General features: G+C 40.0%; 1 protein-coding gene across 2 annotated transcripts; it reads right to left on the bottom strand.

Moving 5' to 3' along the window:
* Positions 1-5,562: 5,562 nt before the first annotated feature.
* LOC133447473 (uncharacterized) lies at positions 5,563-19,315 on the bottom strand. Of its 2 annotated transcripts, none has more exons than XM_061726164.1 (6): positions 19,255-19,315; positions 18,843-19,175; positions 18,383-18,733; positions 18,062-18,187; positions 17,925-17,962; positions 5,563-6,160 (listed from the first exon to the last, which is right to left on the bottom strand). In XM_061726164.1, the coding sequence occupies exons 1-6, from the start codon at positions 19,295-19,297 to the stop codon at positions 6,041-6,043; spliced, it is 1,011 nt and encodes a 336-aa protein (XP_061582148.1). In that variant the 5' UTR covers positions 19,298-19,315; the 3' UTR covers positions 5,563-6,040. The 2 variants fall into 2 exon arrangements, with proteins under 2 accessions (XP_061582148.1, XP_061582147.1); XM_061726163.1 differs by lacking the exon at positions 5,563-6,160 and adding an exon at positions 17,333-17,829.

Genomic DNA, 19,315 nt, shown 5'->3' with positions numbered 1-19,315 from the left:
TTATGTTTTTATCGGTTTTTGTTGTTTTCCGGATTTCGTGTCCCTCATGCAAATCCCCTGAAGATTACAACTGGCCAAATCTACATAAAAAACGACCACCCTTAATTTGAATATAAGAAAATGAAATAAAAAGAGCCCTGAAATAAAAGTGGCAATGCAAAATAAAAGTGTAATGAAATGAATAAATATACCATTATGAAATAATTTGTCATGAAATGTATAAGTTGTCATTTTAAAAATATATCCACCCATCCATCCATCCATCCATCCATCCATCCATCCATCCATCCATCCATCCATCCATCCATCCAGTTTCATGGTCAGGGGGGCAGCAGTCTGAGCAGAGATACCCAGACTTCCCTCACCCCAGGCCAGCCAAGAGACATAGTCTCTCCAGCGTGTCCTGGGTCTCCTCCCAGTGGGACATGCCTGGATCACCTCCCTAGAGAGGCATCCAGGGGGCCAGGAGAGCAACTGAAGCCCCAAGAATCTTTGTGCTTGAATGAACCAATTTGATGAAAAGCTTCAATGCTTCCTGAGGCAGTGTTGTGCAAGTTCATACCTCTCGTGAACTAGTTCAAAGTTCAGTTCACATAGTTTAAAAATGAACAGTTCAAGTTCAAAGTTCACCATTTTCATTTTGAACTAGTTCAAGTTCAGTTCATTTCAATATTTTTAGCTGAGAAGAACAAATGAAACGCCACCCTATCCTAAACTGTTCATTGTATACAATCATGTATTGTCCTAGTGGAATATCATGCTATTTAGCGTATGCATGTTCATACTCTGCAAAAGCCACAATTATAGTGTCATGTCTTGCAATCAATTATACGAGACCTTACATTCTATCACACAAAATTGATTAAGTTATTGCTTATAGCACAAAGGATGTGGACAAAGGATCATTTTTGTTTTGCTTTATTCAACTGTTGCAACAATATTGTTCCTCTAGAAAAAGAATGAATTTAAGACATTCCAACAACATAAAAAACGTTTGACTCACCAGAATGTTGTTTTTACTCTTTAGCAACTAAAACAACCCCTGTAGAACTACAGTAGGTGTTCATCTGTAATGGGAATGTGAACACTTCCCCAAAACAAACATAAAATACATGTGCTCTTATTTTTCTATGTTCACCAGCAAGGAAAAAAAATGCTCTAAAGTCCTGAAATATTGTTTAGACACTTTAACAAAAACTAGTATCATACTGCATTTGAACAACAGAAAATATATTTATGGTCTCCAGGATGCTTCTTTTTAAAACTCTTAATTAAATGAATCACCCTTGTAGAACTAGGTGGTGCTCTGTGTCACTCACTCTTAACATTAGTTTCCAAAAAAAACAAATATGAAGAAAAAGGCTCCTATTTTTCTAAAATGAATGAATGCAATTAAACGTCCTGACAAAAGACACAATGTTGGATAAGCAGTCCACTCTTAAGTCCACAGACTAGGCCTACTGTTTGCAGTAAAGTCCAGTCAGACTACTTTTTTTTGTTTGCATTTAAAAGCAGTTGCTTCTCAAAGTTGGCATCTCCCAATCTGTTTCGTCTGGGCCTAAATATCTGGCCTCCAGAACTGAAGAGCCTCTCTACTGGAGCGCTTGAAGGGAGTGCTGTGTTGTATTTGATGAACAGCTGTTTCAGTTTGGGCAGGAGCATGTACTCAGTAAAATCATCAGAGGTCTGTGCATCCAGGTAGATGTCCACCTCAGATTTGTTGATGCTTGATGGGATGCGGTTGAACTTGAAAAAGGATGAAGCACTGCTTTTCCTCTGAAGATCATCAGAGGTCTGGGCTTGATCAGAGTCGTTAGGCACATCAACAGATTGCAACTCTTGTTTCAGCATCACTCGGTATTGCAAGCGCTTAATCTCGTCCTCCACCCAGTCCATCTTGAACACTGGAAGTAGTATAGCTGCTAGTATGTGTTCTTTCTTGTCAAGCATGCCCTCCAGTCTTGTTGAGAGTGACTGCATCATGTTCTGGATGAGGGGACGACATGCAGTCAGACCTTGTGTGGCAGTAGGCTTTAAAGGTATTGTGACATCATTTTTAACATGCTTTTAACACTATTAAAAGTCTTGGCCAACATCCCTCAAATGTGTCTAAAAGAGTGTAACAAGAAAAACTTCACTCTAGTACTCCATTCCTGGCTTTTTATTACAGTGTTTTTTTGCCCCGTGAAAAACGCTTCCTTTTTCCCCTTTCCTGTCAATCATTGCTCCACTCCTCCTCCAAACCTCCTCCAACCAACCGCTACACACTTCTGCCGTCTTCACACACACGCGCGCACACCGAACCACAAACACCGACACACAGCCCAGACAGGGCGACTACAGCCCGGTGATGAAGTCCAACCGGGACCAGAGGACCGGGACCGCAGCTCCCCGCGAGCAATACGCTCACAGCGGCGCCGGAGAGTTAAGCCGGGCGCGACAGGCGAAGCATGCACAGAAAAGCAGCACGGCGAAGCAGACAGTCCACAGCAAACAATCATAAAAATAAAGGCATGCAAGCAGCAGTGTCTCCTTATCTTAAGTCCAGTCAGTGGCCGCGGGTCTTCTTAGCAGTTCTCCTCCGGTGATTAGAACAGAAGAGGCTCTAAACCGCTCCGTGTTAAGCCTGATTTATGGTTCCGCGTTAAATCGACGCAGAGCCTACGCCGTAGGGTTCAGCGTACGTTGCGCGTTGCCGCGTAACCCTACGCCGTAGGCTCTGCGTCGGTGTAACGCGGAACCATAAATCAGCCTTTATGGTGCGCTGGAGAGGAGAGGAGGCAGGGAGCTGGGTGGAGGGGGCGGTGATTTAGCGGGCCCTGACGTCACGGCCCGCCACCAAACCAGGTGCGCCGTTTTTGCACAGTTATGCGGAAAATCCCAGAAAGCACACAATACACTGAATGTTAAAAGTTTGTTGTTTTTTGGGTGTAATTGATGTCAAGACACCCAACAAAACACAAAAAATCAAGAAAAATGTGTTTTTCATGTCACAATACCTTTAAACTCTCATCCAAAAGGCCATTCAAATCACTTTTCAACTGAACAATGGTGGGAGCCAGGTACCCAAGGAAGGTGTTTTTCTCCCCCTGAAGGATGTTTAGTGCAGATGTTAAAGGCTGCATTACACTCACAAACCTGTGTATGAAGTCAATTTCTTCTGCAGTGAATCGACGAAGGCCAAATTCATCACAGACTGTGTGCAGAAGGAGTGTGCCATATGCAGGAGTAGGATCCAAGGACAGACTGCTGGCCTGGGGAGTTAAGGTGGCTATGTGAGACAGTCGCTGCATGGAGAAGAACATAGAGTTCCAACGGGTGTCGTTTGGAGTGACAAAACTAATCCCGAGTTTTTCATCAACAAAATCTGAGGCTTTCGGACTTCGTTTAACTCTGTTCCACAGTGCTGATGCTTTTGAAAACACAGGCCTCGCTAGTGCTTTGTACTTTTTATCAGTTACCTTTTCTGTGTCTTTGGCAACTAGATTTAAGGTGTGAGCCATGCATCTTCTATGAGGGGGAAGATAAGGACCCTCTAAATCTGATAGAGGTGCAGGCTCAATCCCATCATCATCATCATCATCTTCACCCGAGCTCTCACTAACAGGGCCAGGTTCTGATTCATTATCTTCAGTTGCTTCAGCAGCTGCTGCATTAGCAACAGTGACACTCTCTCCAAAACAGTTAAATGCCTTAACAAAATTTGAGGCATTGTCAGTCACTGTGCATACAATCTTGTTTTGAATTTTAAATTCCTTATACACATCTGCCAACACCTTTGCCAGCACATCATGTGTGTGTGCTCCTCTGACACGACGGCATGCAAGGGCTGCTGATCTCCTGTGTGATACATCGTTTTTATCAAGCCAATGTACCGGTATGGTGATGCCCATAAATCCTTTGTTGACAGCTGACCAGCAGTCTGCTGTCGTACATACACAGTCAATATCAGCAAGTTCAGCTTTTAGGTTAGTGATAACCTCATTATATTCTTTGTTTAACAGTCCCTGCACCTGCCTTCTTGACGGCACACGTCTGCTTGGTTGCAAACCAGTCACTAGCTAGATGAAGGAGGGCTTTTCAACCTTACTAAGAGGCTGTAAATCTCCAATAATGTAGTTCAGTATTAGTTTGTCTACCTGTTGCTGGGAAATCATCCCCCTGAAGGCTGCAGTAGTGTGAGTTGGTTCATTTGGGGCTGTGGGCAGGGGCTCTTCTTGGCCTTTCCTGAAGACTTTTTTTGATGTTCAAGGACTTGGAGATACTTTCTAACACTGGATGGATGTTTTAACTCCACATGACGTCTCAAATTTGAACTGGATGAGGTCGACGTGCGCACTTGTTTTTTCAGCGCAGGTGGACATAATTGGCATAGAAAGCTGAGGTTTTTACCGTCGGACTCTGTGGGAGACAATTTGTAAAATTCCCGCAGATATATATATATATATATATATATATATATATATATATATATATATATATATATATATATATATATATATATACATATATATATATATATATGTCAAAGGGGTGGTTCTTAGCGGTTTGGTACTACAAGAACCAAAGTCCCTAAGGAAATACTTTAGTTCCGTTCTTCGAGGGTGAGCAGCGCTTAGTAACCCACAAACAAAACAGGGGTGCAGCAACAAACATTTATTGCGCAAAGACTGTTATAAAATCAAGGGTGGGGAAAATGTCACTTAAAATGGGAGAACTGTTTCTTAAAATGGCCAATCCTTAAAAGGTTAAAAAGGTTCAAAGGTTAAAAAATGAACAGTCAGTCATTCCATTCCGGGCTCACTGTCCTTTAGCGCCCCCTCTGGAAGCATCGGCAGTCAGGCCCACGCCAACAGGGATTCCCGGTCGGGTCCGAGTCCGCCGGGGGATCCCCAACCACCTGGGCCCCCGTGGGCCTCTGTACATCAGTCCATCCTGCTCAGTCCATTCTCTGCCCATTCTCCGTCCATCCACCCAGCTTGAATGTCTGTCTCGAATATCTAGGGGGAAGGGAACCCTCCCCTGGTCCACCATTGGTCTAGGGGGGCCAGCCTGCAGTGGTTTATTGGCCACTGCAGCTGTCAGTCAGGATCCGGTTCCTGCCTTAATGGTGCTCAACTGTGTCTAATCAACTCAAAAAAAAAGGTTATTGCATGCCAAACTCAAAACACAGAAAAAGTTACGTTGCAAACAACAATAACTAAACAAAGCAACAAAAACATGCATGCAAATAAAATGTTTAACACAATAACATAATAAACAAACAATTAAACACAGCCTGGCACTCAGCATGACTTATACATTATGTTATATGATTTAGAATTAAAGTGCAGGAGAAGATGTTGCCCCTCAGTACAAAGTGTACAGTGCGACACAAACACGTAATGTGTGTCACTGCATTTCCCGTATCTGCTTTTCATGAGAATTGGTAGCAATGAAGAGCTTCAATCAATCTGACTCAAACAGCTTTTATACAAGTAACACACTACTTCTTTTAAAAGTGAACACACCATGACTGGACACATCATTAAATACAATAATGTTAATAAATGCACATCTACATTGAGTAAACTGTTTTTATTTATGTCTTGTTTCATTGTTAATTTGGCTTTTATTTATACATATTAGTCATTCATGGGAAGAAATAGCACATGTACTAAATTTAACAGTATAACCGTTGCAAATTGACTTAGTACAAAGAAGATAAAACCTGTAGAACTAAATACACTCAAAAATATACTAATTCTGAAAAGCACTAAACTAAATGTTGCTAACACAATAAATTAATCGCAACTCTAAAAGGCTTTGAAAGATTAAAAGCAATGAATTTAAATATTTCTGCGATCACCTTTTTTATATATAAAACAATTTTAAGAATAGAAATTAAAAAAAGTACCACAATATAGTATACTTTTAACGTCATGCATTCAGTAGTTTGAATGCCGTAAAGCTGTAACTTCCAGAGGTGAGATGGACAAGCCTCAGTTGTGCTCGAATACTTTTTTTTCACATTTTGTCACAAGAAAAATAAATGAATATATTAAACTCTAACATGGCTGTAGATTATCTCCTGTGGTCTTTGTACATGTCTTCTCTCGGCTCTGCCATCTTTCCGCTTGGAGAAAGCCGTTTCTGAATAAACCAAGGAGTCCTCGTTCCTCTGAGGAAAAACAGTGATTCAATTTAAGAAAGAATGTTATGAGCAGCAGCGTTGTTATCTGAAACATGTTTTCTTAAATCTCTGATGATCTTTACCTCTTGAATTTGTTGATCACCACGGGTCATTACAGGATCTATTTTCAGTAACAGATGATTTTAGTGTCAACAATTTAAATCCAGTGTTAGTACTTGCAAGTAACTAACTTGTAGATTGATGTATATAACTTTAGTTACCATTGAAACAACTGCAACTTTTCTTTTTGATGGTGTGAACGAGGAAAGTTATTACAGCAAGACTTGTTGTCAAAGCAGCACAAAGCAGACAGAGAATCACATTGGCCGTTTGTAAATCCCACATGTCTGAGGCTGGAAAGAAATAGAGAGCATCTATCATCAAGTTTTTTTGTTGTTTTTTACTGATAAGATTACACAGTATGATGAACAGTCTAAAATAAGATTTAAAAACAAATTAAAAAGTGTTATGGATTTTACCAGATCCTAACCATCATTATCATGTTGGACTGAAAAGAAAAATAACCACATACCTTTGGTCTCCAGTTTAGCTCCATTTCCAAATAATATCTGTCCACATGAGGCCACAGCACAGTAGTAAGTCCCAGCATCAGTGGAGCTGACGGTCTTGGAGAAGCTGTAGTCACATTTCTGAGCAGAGCGAGCTTCAGGACTTCTCTCACAACGTTCTGCAGTGGTTCCATCAACATGAATCAAACTGGGATAAGATCCATGTGATCCAGCTCTGAACCAGTACACGCTGTGATTTGATGGGCAGGTTTTCTTTGGGATATTAGATAGGATTGAACAATTTAGAGTCACTGGTGTGTCTGGATGGACTGGATCAGATGGAGGCTCTTGAATGACAGTCGTGATATCTGGTTCTGGTTCTGGTCCTGGTAAGTCAAACAAAAACAAATGTCAAGCAAGTATAATTCACCCCTGATGAAAAACTCTGTTTTAAAATATTATTTTGTAAACATAATTGCAACTTTGTTTACCTTTAATGCTCAGAAATTCTCCCTTCACAAATTTGATGTCCAGTTCATCGTCTTTAATACATAAATAAAGACCGGTGTCACTCAGCGTAGCTTCATTAATATGTAGAATAAAGGCTTGGGCTGATTGTTTTAATGTATAGTGAGGAGTCTTATTAATGACACCCGAGTCAAAGGAAAAAGCTCTTCCCAAGAATTCAGGCCAGTTTCCAGAAACAATTCTGATCCAAAACAAATTTCCTATCAGCCGAGGTGACTTGTCACGAGGACACGTCAAAGTTACATTTTCTCCAACAATTCCTGTCCTGGTTACAAATTCATAATCATCTGTGCAACCTGGGAAGAACCCACACCCCAAAAAAAGTTATTGTTCATTTATAAACCAAATAAGACAAATATAGTATATTCCTAATTTCCATGAATACTTACATCCATATTTAAGCATCAACAGAGCATAAAATAGGGTCAACATCTTCAGATTAATTCACGACCGGCTGCATTTAAATAAAAGCACATCCTGAGATGAGTTGGCTTCATATAACCTCGGCAAGAGGGAGTGGACAACTTTAAAACAATCTGATTGGTCTTTTTTATTTTGATGTTTCTCTGTCAACCACAGTGGAAATAATATGCGCCTTCTTTTGTCGCCCTTACAAAACAACAAAAGCTTTTGTGAAATGTACGATGGTGATTTTCCATCACTCAAAAAAATAAACTCTACGGAGGATCATCAACAGACATCTGTTTTACAATATTTCTTATTTCTCGAAAATTGTTTTGAAGAATAAAAATTATGTTACGATTAAATGAGGATGATAACCATTTGAAAAAGAAGAGGGAAGAAGCAGTTACTGACACAACTCTGACTACAAGAAATGCTATATGATATATTTTTTTATAGGTTATGGCATTATTTCATAAAGCCTGAAACAGTTAGTTAGTGTGCTTTTATTTGACAGGAAGTAGCATAAGGCTAGCATAAGATAAATTGGTACACTCCCACCTGCAAAGAGCAGAGGTCTTTGCAAGTCTTTGCAAAGTCTCACATCACAAGTTTCCCAAGTCAAAGTCAAAGTTCAAGTCAACTCCATTGTCAATTCAACTATACAACCAGTACATATAGAGAAACTGAAAGAGCATTTCCCTTGGGCAACGGTGAGATATAAACAAGGCTCAAGTCTTTGTTACTGTCAGAGGATTCCAAGCTTCCTCCCACCTGTCGTCTACAGCCCCAGCCTCTACTGTTTCAGCCCCAGTCCTGACTCTTGAACAGTGGTCGTGGAAAGGGATTCTCTGGTGGTTGAGGCTGGTGTAGGTAACGTGCTGCCATTCCACCAAGGTGGTTAACAGCCTCTCTAAAATCATCTGAAATGCTTTTAGTCTCAGATATTTTGCAGTATTCAAATCTGAAACACCCAGTAAAGATCCAGGTCCACCAATGTTTTGCTCTTCCTCTTCGTTTATGTGTTTATCGTTTTTTTGTTGTTTTCCGGACTTCCTTTCCCTCATGCGAATCCCCTGAAGATTACAACTGGCCAAATCTACATAAAAAACGACCACCCTTCATTTGAATATAAGAAAATGAAATAAAAAGAGCCCTGAAAAAAAAGTGTCAATGCAAAATAAAAGCGTCATGAAATGAATAAATATACCATTATGATATAATTTGTCATGAAATTTATAAGTTGTCATTTTAAAAATATATCCACCCATCCATCCATCCAGTTTCATGGTCATGTGGGCAGCAGTCTGAGCAGAGATAACCCAGACTTCCCTCACCCCAGGCCAGCCAAGAAACATAGTCTCTCCAGCGTGTCCTGGGTCTCCTGGTGGGACATGCCTGGATCACCTCCCTAGAGAGGCATCCAGGGGCCACGAGAGCAAATGAAGCCCCAAGAATCTTTGTGCTTGAATGAACCAATTTGATGAAAAGCTTCATTGCCTCCTGAGGCTTCAGCTGCCCATCACTAGTGCCAGGTCCCCTTTTTTAGACCCTTAATCCCCTCCCATTGGGCGTGACATTTTAATTAACAATTAACCAATATTTCATCCATACGTTTTACACTTCATCATGGAATATACTTTATAAAATAATGCAATCATTATTTAAACACCCATCATCATTGACATCATGAAATAATCAAAGAAAAAAAAACATTGAAAACAAAAACATAAGCAGCTCCTATTACAGGATGCATTCATTTCATTCATTCATTCATTCATTCATTATCTTACCCGCTTTATCCCTTGCGGGGTCACGGGGGTCTGCTGGAGCCTATCCCAGCTCATTTTAGGTGAGAGGCAGGGGTTACACCCTGGACAGGTCACCAGTCCATCACAGGGCCACATGTAGACACACAAACCATGCTCACAATCACACTCACACCTACGGGCAATTTAGAATCATCAATTAACCTAATATGCATGTTTTTGGACTGTGGGAGGAAGCCGGAGTACCCGGAGAAAACCCACGCAAGCACGGGGAGAACATGCAAACTCCACACAGAAAGGCCCCTGCCGGGCCTGGGAGTCGAACCGGGGACCTTCTTGCTGTGAGGCAACAGTGCTAACCACTAAGCCACCGTGCTGCCCTATTACAGGATGCAGATATATTTAAATGTGATAAACTGAGCTGCGTTTCCCGGTGTATTTCTGCCCCGGGACGAACTGGGTCATGAAGCCCAACATTCCTGTGGCCAGTCCCATGAAAATGTATGTTTATTACACTGAAGTGCACCCCTGGATGAACAACCTAAATGAACGGAAATGGGGGAGTTTCAGTTGCAATGAATTTACACGGACGTGTGTGTGTGTGTGTGTGTGTGTGTGTGTGTGTGTGTGTGTGTGTGTGTGTGTGTGTGTGTGTGTGTGTGTGTGTGTGTGTGTGTGTGTGTGTGTGTGTGTGTGTGTGGCTCTGTGCTTTAGTGACGGCCTGCTCCGTCACGATGGCTTTTCACCAACTGCTGTGTTTCATGTGCTGCTGGATATTGTGTGTTGGTAAATGAGTCCCGCTACAGTGAGTTTTAAGTCTAAAATACTTTTAAAACCCAATTTGTAACAGAAAAACACATTGGTTAAAGAAGGGATGGGACTGACGTCTGGCTTGTTTGCGTCAGGGACATCGAGATCACGTGATATTTCCAGAAATGTAAAACATGTTGTGTTACAACTAATGAGATCAGGAAAAATGCGCAAGAGCGTTTACAAAACACTAATTAGGGCCCGAGCACTTACAGTGCGAAGGCCCTATTGTATCTGTAGGAATTGTTTTTCTAATTTTTCTCATTATTAATTTTTTTTTTTCCGACGAAATGAGGACCTTTTTGCCCTGCTAAACGTGCACCAAAAGTCACCAAATTTTGCACGCAAGCCAGGCCTGGAGAAAAATTTGATATTTCATGGTTTGTATTAATGGGCGTGGCCTAATGGCTCAACAGCGCCCCCTAGAAAACTTTGTGCCTCAAGCCCCACAATACGGTTTGACGTACATGCACGAAAATCGGTACACACCTGTATCATGTCGCAACTTAAAGAAAAGTCTCCTGGCACCATGGCCGAAACCCAACAGGAAGTCGGCCATTTTGAATTAATCGTCTAATTTTAGCACAATTTATGCCATTTCTTCGGCCGCTTCTTCGCCCGAACCGTAACGTGCACCCAGGTGTGTTATACATCAAAATGTGCGATGACGCGCATTACTTTTCTCAGTCAAAAGCGTTACCGTGGCGACCATAGACGCCAAAAAGCGCGCCCCCCCCCCTTCATCTGATTGATCGATATTTGATAGTTCCTACTTTCTGCCATAACTTTTTTTTTTTTTTTTAAACTTAAATTTTTATTATTTTTTCACAAGTAAACAAACAAAACATTATTGCAAACAAGTTACATATTAGAATAGCAATAATAATAAAATTAACAAAAACAAAAACAAACTGTCTGGAGATGATCCTCTATTCAGTCCACTGTTCCATTCGGCATCTGTTCAGTTGGTGTCACGTCTCATGTAAGTATTCCATTTTTCCCAGTTCTTCTCAAACACATCCCCTTTGATCCTTAAAAGATATGTCAATTTTTCCATAACACAAATTTCCTGGACAATTTCCAACCACTGTTCCTGTTTCGGGGCATTTACATTGAGCCAGTTTCTTGTGACTGCCTTTTTACTTGCTGCGAGTAACACTTTAGTCAAGTACAGATCTTCTCTCGTTACAACCTTTCCAATATTCCCAAGATACATCACCGGGCAAGTATTTGGAATTTCATATCCCAAAATATTTTTAACTACTAAATTTACATTTTGCCAGTATATTTTAATTTTTGTACAGTTCCAGAAGATGTGTGCATGATCCGCCTCCACATTCCCGCACTGTCTCCAGCAGTTTTGTTGTGTGGCAAGTTGTCTAGATTTTATTTTTGGTGTTATAAAATATCGAGTTAAATTTTTCCAGCAGAACTCCCTCCATATTAATGAGTTTGTGGACGTACATTGTGTCTCGCACATGTGGTACCATTCATCCTCTTGTATTTGGATCTTTAGTTCTCCTTCCCATTTTGCTTTTATATAGAGGGTTGACTCCCCTCTGCTCTCCCCCATAGCTTGGTAAAAAGCAGAGATGGGCCGAGACCCCTTCTGTTTGTATGAATCCACAATGACTCCAATCACCTTGTTTATAGTTGCAACTGGCCTTATTTCTTTTGTGAAATAATCTCTTAACTGCATGTATCTATATAAGTCTTTGTTTTCGAGGCCGTACCTTGTCTTTAGCTCTTGAAAGCTTAGAAATTCCCCACCCTTCCGAAACCCTACACATTGCTGTCATTCCTTTTTGTGTCCATTCTTTGAATACTGGATCGAGTGCCCCTGGTATGAATTTTGGATCGTATGTGAACCACCTAAGAGTGCATATATTATTCTTGAGTTTGTATTTTCTTATTACAACCCTCCATATTTCTAGTGTGAATGTGACTATTGGGTTCATATTATGTCTCATTGCACCCATCAGGTGTTCATCCCCCACCAATATCTGGGTCTGATAACCCTGTGTTTCCCTTTCAATTTCCTGCCATTTAGACTCATAGTCAGGTCTACACCAACAGGCCAGAGACCTGAGTTGAGCAGCATAAAAATATTCTTTAAGGTTAGGCAAGGCCATTCCACCTTTACTTTTAGGTAGTTGGAGGGTCGTGAATTTTATTCTCGGCTTTTTACTATTCCAAATGAATCTAGAGATCATTCTGTCCCAGGCTATACATTTTTTTTGAGGGATATTAATTGGCAGTGCTTGAAATAAATATAACAATTTAGGTAGTATATTCATTTTGACCGTTTGTATTCTAGCACTGAAGTCCAACGGAAGGGTAGACCACCTTTCAATGTCCCTTTGTATGTTTTTTTCAATTTCACTATAGTTGTTTTCCAACATGTCGTTAAGTGTTTTAGTCAAAGTTACACCAAGATACTTCATTGTTTTAGCATTCCATTTTAAATGATATGCATCTCTTATTTCTCGGGATGGGGAATAGTTCAACGAGAGAATTTGAGTTTTTGATATATTCAGTTTATATCCTGAGTAGTATTCATACTTTCCCAGTAGAGACATTAGGTGTGGGAAACATCTATCCGGCTGTTCAAGGAAAACAATGACATCATCGGCAAAAAGGCCAATGATGTGTTCTGTCCCCCGTATACTGACACCCTGCAGTTCCCCACTCTGCCTTATTGCCTGCGCTAAAGGCTCAACATATAAAGCGAAGAGGGTAGGTGACAGACAGCAACCTTGTCTTGTCCCCCTCTCCAACTGAATCGTATTTGACAGGCTTCCGTTTACTCTGATCCTAGCTGTGGGCTCTTGATAAATAGTTTTAATACATTGGATTACGTTTTCATTGAAGCCAAATCTCCTTAGAACCTCATACAAAAATGACCAACTAACACTATCGAATGCCTGTTGGGCATCCAAACTAACCAGAACTGTACTTGCACCACTTTTTTGAGCATTGTCTAAGATATGGAGGGTTCTTCTGATACTATCATGCGTTTGGCGTCCTTTAATAAAACCAGTTTGGTCTTCATCAATCAAGTCCGGTATGAGGGTCTCAAATCTTTTGCAAATAATTGATGTAAATAGTTTGTAGTCTACATTTAAAAGTGAAATTGGCCTATAGTTTTTGCATTCTTCTTTATCTTTGCCTTCTTTGGGTAGAACAGTGATAATTGCTTCTTTCCACGAGGGGGGGGGCCTGTCCTCTTTAAGAGTGAAGTTAAAGCAGGACAGAAGCAAGGGTGTTAGCTCCTTCCGAAAGGCCTTATACCATTCCGATGGAAACCCATCGCTGCCTGGTGATTTACTAGCTTTTAACCGACTAATTGCAGCTTCCAGCTCCTTAACTGTAAGTTGCGACATAATAGTGTAATTCTGTGTCTCACCAATAGATGGCAAGTCAAGTGAGTCAAGGAAACTTCTAATTGTTTTTTCATCGGCTGTTAATGGTTTAGAATAAAGATTCTTGTAATATTCTTCAAATATTCTTTCTATTTCCTCTGGTTCATGTGTTAATTGTTTGGTTTGAGGGTTCCTTATTTTATGAATTGTGTTAATGGCCTGCTGTTTCTGCAGGCGTCTAGCTAAAAGTCTTGTTGCTTTTGGGCCTGATTCATAGTAGGTCTGCTTCATAAACCTTGCCCTCTTTTCTATATCTGTCCTGAGTATCTCATTTATCTCTTCCCTTGTCTTCTTTATTTGTTGTAATACAGACTGATTTTCTGTATTTTTATGTTTCTTCTCCAATTCTTGTAATTTTTCTACTTTACGTTTATATACAGCTAACCGAGCCTTCTTTTGTGCTGTTGTCAAAGCGATTAGTTTTCCACGAATAACTGCCTTCATGCCGTCCCACAGTATTGCAGGGTCTACCTCTCCATTATCGTTCTCTTCTATATACCTTTTTATTTCTTCTCTTATCTGTTCCACATTTGCCTTATTATTCAGGATGCCCACATTTAGCCTCCATACAGTATTTACTTTTCTTTTATTCAAATGTATTGTCAAGCTGATAACACTGTGATCTGATATATCTGCCACCCCGATTTTACACTCTGTGACCCTGTGGCTTTCACTCGTATTAATTAAAAAGTAGTCGATCCTGGAGTAGACAGAATGTGGTACTGAATAGTGTGTATAATCCCTTTCTAGTGGGTGGAGTTCTCTCCACACGTCAATTAGTCCCATTTCCTGCATTGCTGTATTAATAAACTTGGTTAGATGCTTCTTGCTTCCTTTAGAGCTTGTTGTATCCAAGTTATGGTTCATGACCACATTATAGTCACCTCCACATATCAAGATGCCCTCAGCTTCTATCGCAATAGTGTCAAATAGGGTTTTGAAAAAACCTTTGGTACTTTCTGGGGGGGCGTAAACATTGACCAGTGTTACCATTCTGTTTTCTAGTTTTCCTTTGATTAATACAAATCTCCCTTCTTTGTCCTTTACTTCTCTAAGGCATTCAAATTTGACTGCATTTGTGATAAGGATAGCCACTCCCCTCTTCTGGCTAGGCTTGTAGGAACTATAAAATGTGTTCCTAAAACCAAAGCGTTTTAGTTTTTCATGTTCTTGTTGAGGCAGGTGGGTTTCCTGTAGAAATAGTACTTGAGCCCCTTCCTTTTTCAATTTAGCCAGGACCTTGCTCCTCTTAACTGGATTATTCATCCCATTTACATTAAGTGACACCAGTTTTATATTGTTATATGGCATTTAAATGATCCAATCCCATGTTACATTCATCAACCTCCAGACAACTTAGAACTGCACTGACCTGAACATCTGGACATGTGCTAACTGAAAGAAACAAATAAAAAACAGTTAACTCCCAAGTTAGGGTGATTCTTCGCCACCCTGGGTCCCCGTTGGTGGGCAGAGGGGAGATCCTCCTCCAGGAGGGCCCCTCACTAGAGGTGAAACCTGTCATTTCACACATCCTAGTAGTCCAACGTCATCCGACAGCATTTATTTTGTATTCTAAATGAAGTCTCTAACATCAGACGTGACAAAAAAAAGGAAAAAAAAATAAAAAAATAATCCAGATTAGTTGGAGGGGGTCCGCTCAAACTCTTGTAATTTATCCTTCGCACGGCGCGCGGTGTCCTCGGTGTTTTTCTCTCCTCAGATCCCGCGCTGCGTCTTCTGCACTCCCATAAGTGCGTACTCCCGAGTCCCAGTGGATGCGCATCCTGTCCAGCGGAGTCTGGAAACGGATTCCTTTCTCCTTCAAAAGTCTCTTTATCCCCGCGTATGCTTTGCGCCTTTGAATGATCTCCGTGGCGTAATCATGGTCGAACAGTAGGCGTCGCCCTTCTATCATTATTTTCTTTCCCCAGGCTTTTTTCAGTACCGTTTCTTTGGTGTTAAATTGCAGAAAATTTACTACTATTGACCTGGGCGGCTCGTTGCGCTCTGGTTTGCGAGCCAGGGCTCTGTGGGCGCGCTGGATATTTAAGTTAGTGTCCACCGACAGTTCTGTTTTCAGAAGTTGTTCCACAAAGTCAGACACGCAGTTACCTTCTTTCCCCTCGGGTACGCCGTAAATGCGGATGTTGTTCCGTCTTGACCGTCCTTCCAGATCTGTCAACTTTTCCTGCATGGCTTTCTGTCTTTCCAAAGATTTAGTGAGGGCCTCCTTCATAGCCGCGGTAGCCGACTCGGTATCGTTGATCCGTGTTTCTGCTTCATCCAGCCTCGTTTCATTGGCCTGGATCCGAGCGGAGTTGGCAGAAAGTTTTTGATAAATTTCTTGCTTGAGGTCTTTGAGTTCTTTTTTCACATCTTCCTTGAGTTCTTCTTTTAGGCTGTGTAGATCTGCTTTATTTTCAGCCCTAAAGTCGCGTATTTCCTTGAGCACCGCGCACATGTTCTCAGCCGAGTTGTCATTAAAGCGCTGAGCGTCGTCCTCCATCTCCGGTGTATTCATCCTTTCTTGTGTGTTAAGTTTCGTTCGACTTCTAGTTGTTGCTCCCCTATTCATTCCAGAGTAAAATTATTTTGAATTGCTTAACAAGTAGTGGATTTAGGGGGGCTAATTCGAGTTTGCTGTCGGGAGCTCAAGCTCATGCAGCCATCCTGTCGTCTTGCTCCACCGGAAGTCCTGCCATAACTTTTGAATGGTTTAACATAGAGAGTCGTGGGTGGAGTCATCGGACTCGGTTTTGACTCGTTCATCTTAATTGGTGCAAATTTGCCCCGCCCCTTCTTCTGATTGGTTGATATTTGATAGTTCCTATTTTCTGCCATATTTTTTGAATGGTTTGACATAAAGAGTCATGGGTGGTGTCATCGGACTTAGTTTTGAGTCCTTGACCTTTATTGGTGAAAATTGCACGCGTGAGGGCCAGTTCATCGCTGCTTGCAGCTTTAATTGGAACTGCATTCGTGTTGTGATAATTTAAAATAAAAAGAAATCATGGGATCACTTCATAGTAATGAAACTGATGTTCTCCATTCCCTGGGTTTTAATGCTCCCTTATATTTATTGGCTGTGTGGCTTTTGTGTTCACTGCCAATATCAGGAAAGACAAGGCACAAGTAAAAACTGTTGTTATTGGGAACCATGTTAATCACATTTTGTATATATATATATATATATATATATATATATATATATATATATATATATATATATATATATACCCTATATATATATGTATATATATTTATGAAGATGTTTTTTTCTCTTCTCCTCTTTCCTACTGTCATCCTTTTTCTCACCTAATGAAAGGACACCTGCCTACCCATGTGTTGTTTGTTTGTTTGTTGAAATTGCACCGTGTCGGGACGCTGATTCAATGATAAAGAATCTTAAGGTAGAGTAAATAATAGGCACCTTACATGATAAAGATTTTAATGGATAGTTATGATCAAAGTACTGGTTAAAAGGTCATGAAACTTTGGCTTTGCATTCCCCAAAAGTTGAGGGACATGCGGTTAACACTTTTTTTTTTTCTTAAAAGTGAACACATCATGACTGGGCATATCATTAAATACAATGCTGTTAATAAATGCACATCTACATTGAGTAAACTGTTTTTATTCATGTCTTGTTTCATTGTTAATTTGGATTTTATTTATATATGTCAGTCATTCACAGGAAGAAATAGTACACGTACAAAATTTTACAGGATAACCATTGCAAATTGACTTAGTACACAGAAGATAAAACCTGTAGGACTAAATACACTCAAAAATATACTAATTCTGAAAAGCACTAAACTAAATGTTGCTAACACAATAAATTATTTACAGCTCTAAAAGGCTTTGAAAGATTAAAAGCAATGAATTTAAATATTTCTGCGATCACCTTTTTCATATATAAAACCATTTCAAAAATAGAAATTAAAAAAGTACTACAATATAGTATACTCTTAACGTCATGCATTCAGTAGTTTGAAGGCCGTAAAGCTGTAACTTCCAGAGGTGAGATGGACAAGCCTAAGTTGGGCTCAAACACTTTTTTTCACACTTTGTCACAAGAAAAATAAATGAATATATTAAACTCTAACATCGCTGTAGATTATCTCCTGTGGTCTTTGTACATGTCTTCTCTCGGCTCTGCCAGCTTTCCGCTTGGAGAAGGCGGTTTCTGAATAAACCAAGGAGTCCTCGTTCCTCTGAGGAAAAATAGTGATTCAATTTAAGAAAGAATGTTATGAGCAGCAGCGTTGTTATCTGAAACATATTTTCTTAAATCTCTGATGATCTTTACCTCTTGAATTTGCCGATCACCACGGGTCGTTACAGGATCTATTTTCAGTAACAGATGATTTTAGTGTCAACAATTTAGTCCAGTGTTAGTACTTGCAAGTAACTAACTTGTAGATTGATGCATATAACTTTAGTTACCATTGAAACAACTGCAGCTTTTCTTCTTGATGGTGTAAACGAGGAAAGTTATTACAACAAGACTTGTTGTCAAAGCAGCACAAAGCAGACAGAGAATCACATTGGCCGTTTGTAAATCCCACATGTCTGAGGGTGGAAAGAAATAGAGAGTATCTATCATCAAGTTTTGTTTTTTTTTTTTTTTTTTTTTTACTGATAAGATTACATAGTAGGATGAAGAGTCTAAAATAAGATTTAAAAACAAAATAAAAAATGTTATGGATTTTACCAGATCCTAGCCATCATTATCATGTTGGACTGAAAAGAAAAATAACCACATACCTTTGATTTCCAGTTTAGCGCCGTTTCCAAATAATATGTGTCCACATGAGGCCACAGCACAGTAGTAAGTCCCAGCATCAGTGGAGCTGACGGTCTTGGAGAAGCTGTAGTCACATTTCTGAGCAGAGCGAGTCTCAGGACTACTGTTACATTCACCAGAACTGTTTTTATGAGCATAAATCAAACTAGGATGAGACTCATCTGATCCAGCTCTGAACCAGTACACATTTGATGGACATGTTTTCTTCTCAGAGTCAGAAAAGACTGAACAATTCAGAGTTATTTGTTCTCCTGGATGAACTGGATCCGATTGAGACACTTGAGAAACAGCAATTGTATCTGGTTCTGGTCCTGGAAAAGAAAAATGAAAAGAATTAGGAAGCATGTTTAATTTGCCTATTTATTACAAAACTATTATTTTAAAATATTATTTCATAATTAAGGATTTTCTTTTGTTTACCTTTAATCCTCAGAAATTCTCCCTTCAAAAACATCAGGTTCAAGGCATAGACTTTAATACAAAAGTAAAAACCAGTATCACTCAGTTTAGTTTCCTTGATATGTAGAATAAAAGTTTGTTTCTCTTGTTTTGCAGTGATGTCAGGAGTTTTACTAGTGCTGTCACCATCAAAGGCAAATGTTGCTCCCAAGAGTTCAGGCCGGTTTCCAGAAACAATTCTCATCCAATAGAAAGGTTCTAGCTGCGAAAGAGTCCTGTCACGAGGGCACGTCAAGGTCACATTTTGTCCAACAGAAACGGTCTTTGTCCCAAATATATAATCACCTGTGCAACCTGGAAGATAACCGCCAAAAGAAATTTAACTCACTGTTAATTTATAAATGAGAAAAGGAGAGATTTCTAATGTACTTACATCCTTGTCTGATCATCAACAGAGCATAAATTAGGAAACACATCTTCAGATTAATCCACGA

This window comes from Cololabis saira, chromosome 7 (genome assembly GCF_033807715.1).
Source record: "Cololabis saira isolate AMF1-May2022 chromosome 7, fColSai1.1, whole genome shotgun sequence".
NCBI classification, from domain to species: Eukaryota; Metazoa; Chordata; class Actinopteri; order Beloniformes; family Belonidae; genus Cololabis; species Cololabis saira.
This window is presented reverse-complemented; position numbering and strand designations above follow the sequence as displayed.